Genomic DNA, 1,896 nt, shown 5'->3' with positions numbered 1-1,896 from the left:
CAGAAGAGGAACAAATTTGAACTCCGTGTAGGAATCAGTCCTGTACATTGCGAGTTGATGTGGTACTTTACACGGCATTGAATGCTTTGGTCATTAGCTATAGGGTAAAGCTGGCTGCATGCAGGCTGTCCAGGGATATCACATCTTTTACAGTAGCGCTGCGAATGTCAATCTGCAGAGTGAAGTTGTTGATGTTGTTACAGGGTGGTACAGCTTCACCAGTGGCCTCCTTCCCGAGGCAATTCCCTGAAGTTGTCTCGTAATTTATACTTGTTATAATAGCACTGCGCATTTTTTGGAAATAAGCTTAGGGTCGACTGCTGATTGCTTTCTGCATTCTGGGAAATGGAGTGGACAGCCCTTGATCCACAGTTTGAGATTACAGCCTTTGAAACTACTTTGCCTTGTATGGAGATGGTTTCACGATCTTAAATGGTTATGATCCACAAATTAATGTCAGCTATTCGGGGTACCTTACACTGTGCGGGGATCAATTCACAGATATTGAATGGTTAGGAAAACACACCTTTGAACTATCGGCCATTCAACCATTCACATGTTTTCACAGAACGGGGATGGATTCCTGTTGGATCCCAACCCGCGGGTTGGGATCCACACATTCAAACCGATAGCCATTCAAAAAGTGTCGTACTCAAGTCAAGCTTGGTTTACCCGCGGGTTGGGATCTACACATTCAAACCGATATCCATCCAAAACCTAAGCTTGGATCCGGGTTGGGATCCACACATTCAAACCGATAGCCATTCAAAAAGTGTCGTACTCAAGCCAAGCTTGGATCCCAACTCGCGGGTTGGGATCCACACATTCAAACCCATAGCCATTCAAAAAGTGTCGTACTTTAAGCCAAGCTTGGATCCCAACCCGCGGGTTGGGATCCACACATTCAAACCCATAGCCATTCAAAAAGTGTCATACTTCAAGCCAACCTTGGATCCCAACCCGCGGGTTGGGATCCACACATTCAAACCGATATCCATCCAAAACCTTGGATCCGGGTTGGGATCCACACATTCAAACCGATAGCCATTCAAAAAGTGTCGTACTCAAGCCAAGCTTGGATCCCAACTCGCGGGTCGAGATTCACACATTCAAACCCATAGCCATTCAAAAAGTGGCGTACCTGGCCAATGCCAGGGGTGGCGCCTCAGTCATAATGGTGCGCATGCTGCGCCCCTTAAAGACTAGATCACCATCATACTTAGCCCGTATGCTCTTGTAAGCGGGACATTCCTCGAAAACATGCAACTCATCTTCAACCGCTCCACAGTCACAAAGCCTGCAGTTACGCGCGGTGCGCTCACGCCCATTAGGCCTATTAACCTCTAACTCCCAACAGCCTAACCGGAAACGCATGAGCACATGATGTAGTCGCTGGGGCATCAGTGTTTTTCTTAAGTATTATATTACTTAAAAGGAATAAACAGGAATTTTAGCCTTTGGAAAAAAGGAATGAATTGAGGCCGACCCTTACATTTTCATTCCTCCAGCCAAAAACGTCCATTGCTGCCAGATTGCTCCGTTGTGTGCAGAACTTAGTATTTTCAATCATAGATGCGCCCGTGTAGCCCATACGACATGAGGAAATCCCAAAGTGTCTCATGGTCAACGGAGTCGAACGCCTTACTAAAGTCAATTTGCATGATAATAAGCGGCCTGGCTCCAGTCACAGTGCGCCTCGAGATAAGATGCCTTAAATAATGTAAACAAGTGATGCTCGGTGCCAAAACCATGCCTACATCCAGCCTGGCTAGCGGCACGTAGCCTGTTGCCCTCACAGTAATTGGTGCCCTCACAGTAATTGGTGTTGCCCTCACGATGATATTGGCGTAAAGTTGCACAGGGGACCCCCAACTGCTATTCCCCGGTAATTGTCAG

At 47.0% G+C, this 1,896-nt stretch overlaps 1 protein-coding gene across 1 annotated transcript in view; it reads left to right on the top strand.

The window, feature by feature from the left end:
- VOLCADRAFT_86295 (uncharacterized protein) overlaps positions 1-1,240 on the top strand; it is a gene marked incomplete at both ends in the record, with an annotated part of 2,868 nt that extends 1,628 nt beyond the window's left edge. Inside the window, one exon of the mRNA XM_002946185.1 lies at positions 917-1,240. Coding sequence (XP_002946231.1) covers positions 917-1,240 — 324 coding nt within the window. The remainder of the gene's footprint in view (positions 1-916) is intronic.
- Between the last annotated feature and the right edge of the window lie 656 nt (positions 1,241-1,896).

This window comes from Volvox carteri (assembly GCF_000143455.1).
Source record: "Volvox carteri f. nagariensis unplaced genomic scaffold VOLCAscaffold_1, whole genome shotgun sequence".
Lineage (NCBI taxonomy): Eukaryota > Viridiplantae > Chlorophyta > Chlorophyceae > Chlamydomonadales > Volvocaceae > Volvox > Volvox carteri.
Note: the sequence above shows the minus strand (reverse complement) of the source record. Positions and strands in the feature narration are given on the sequence as shown.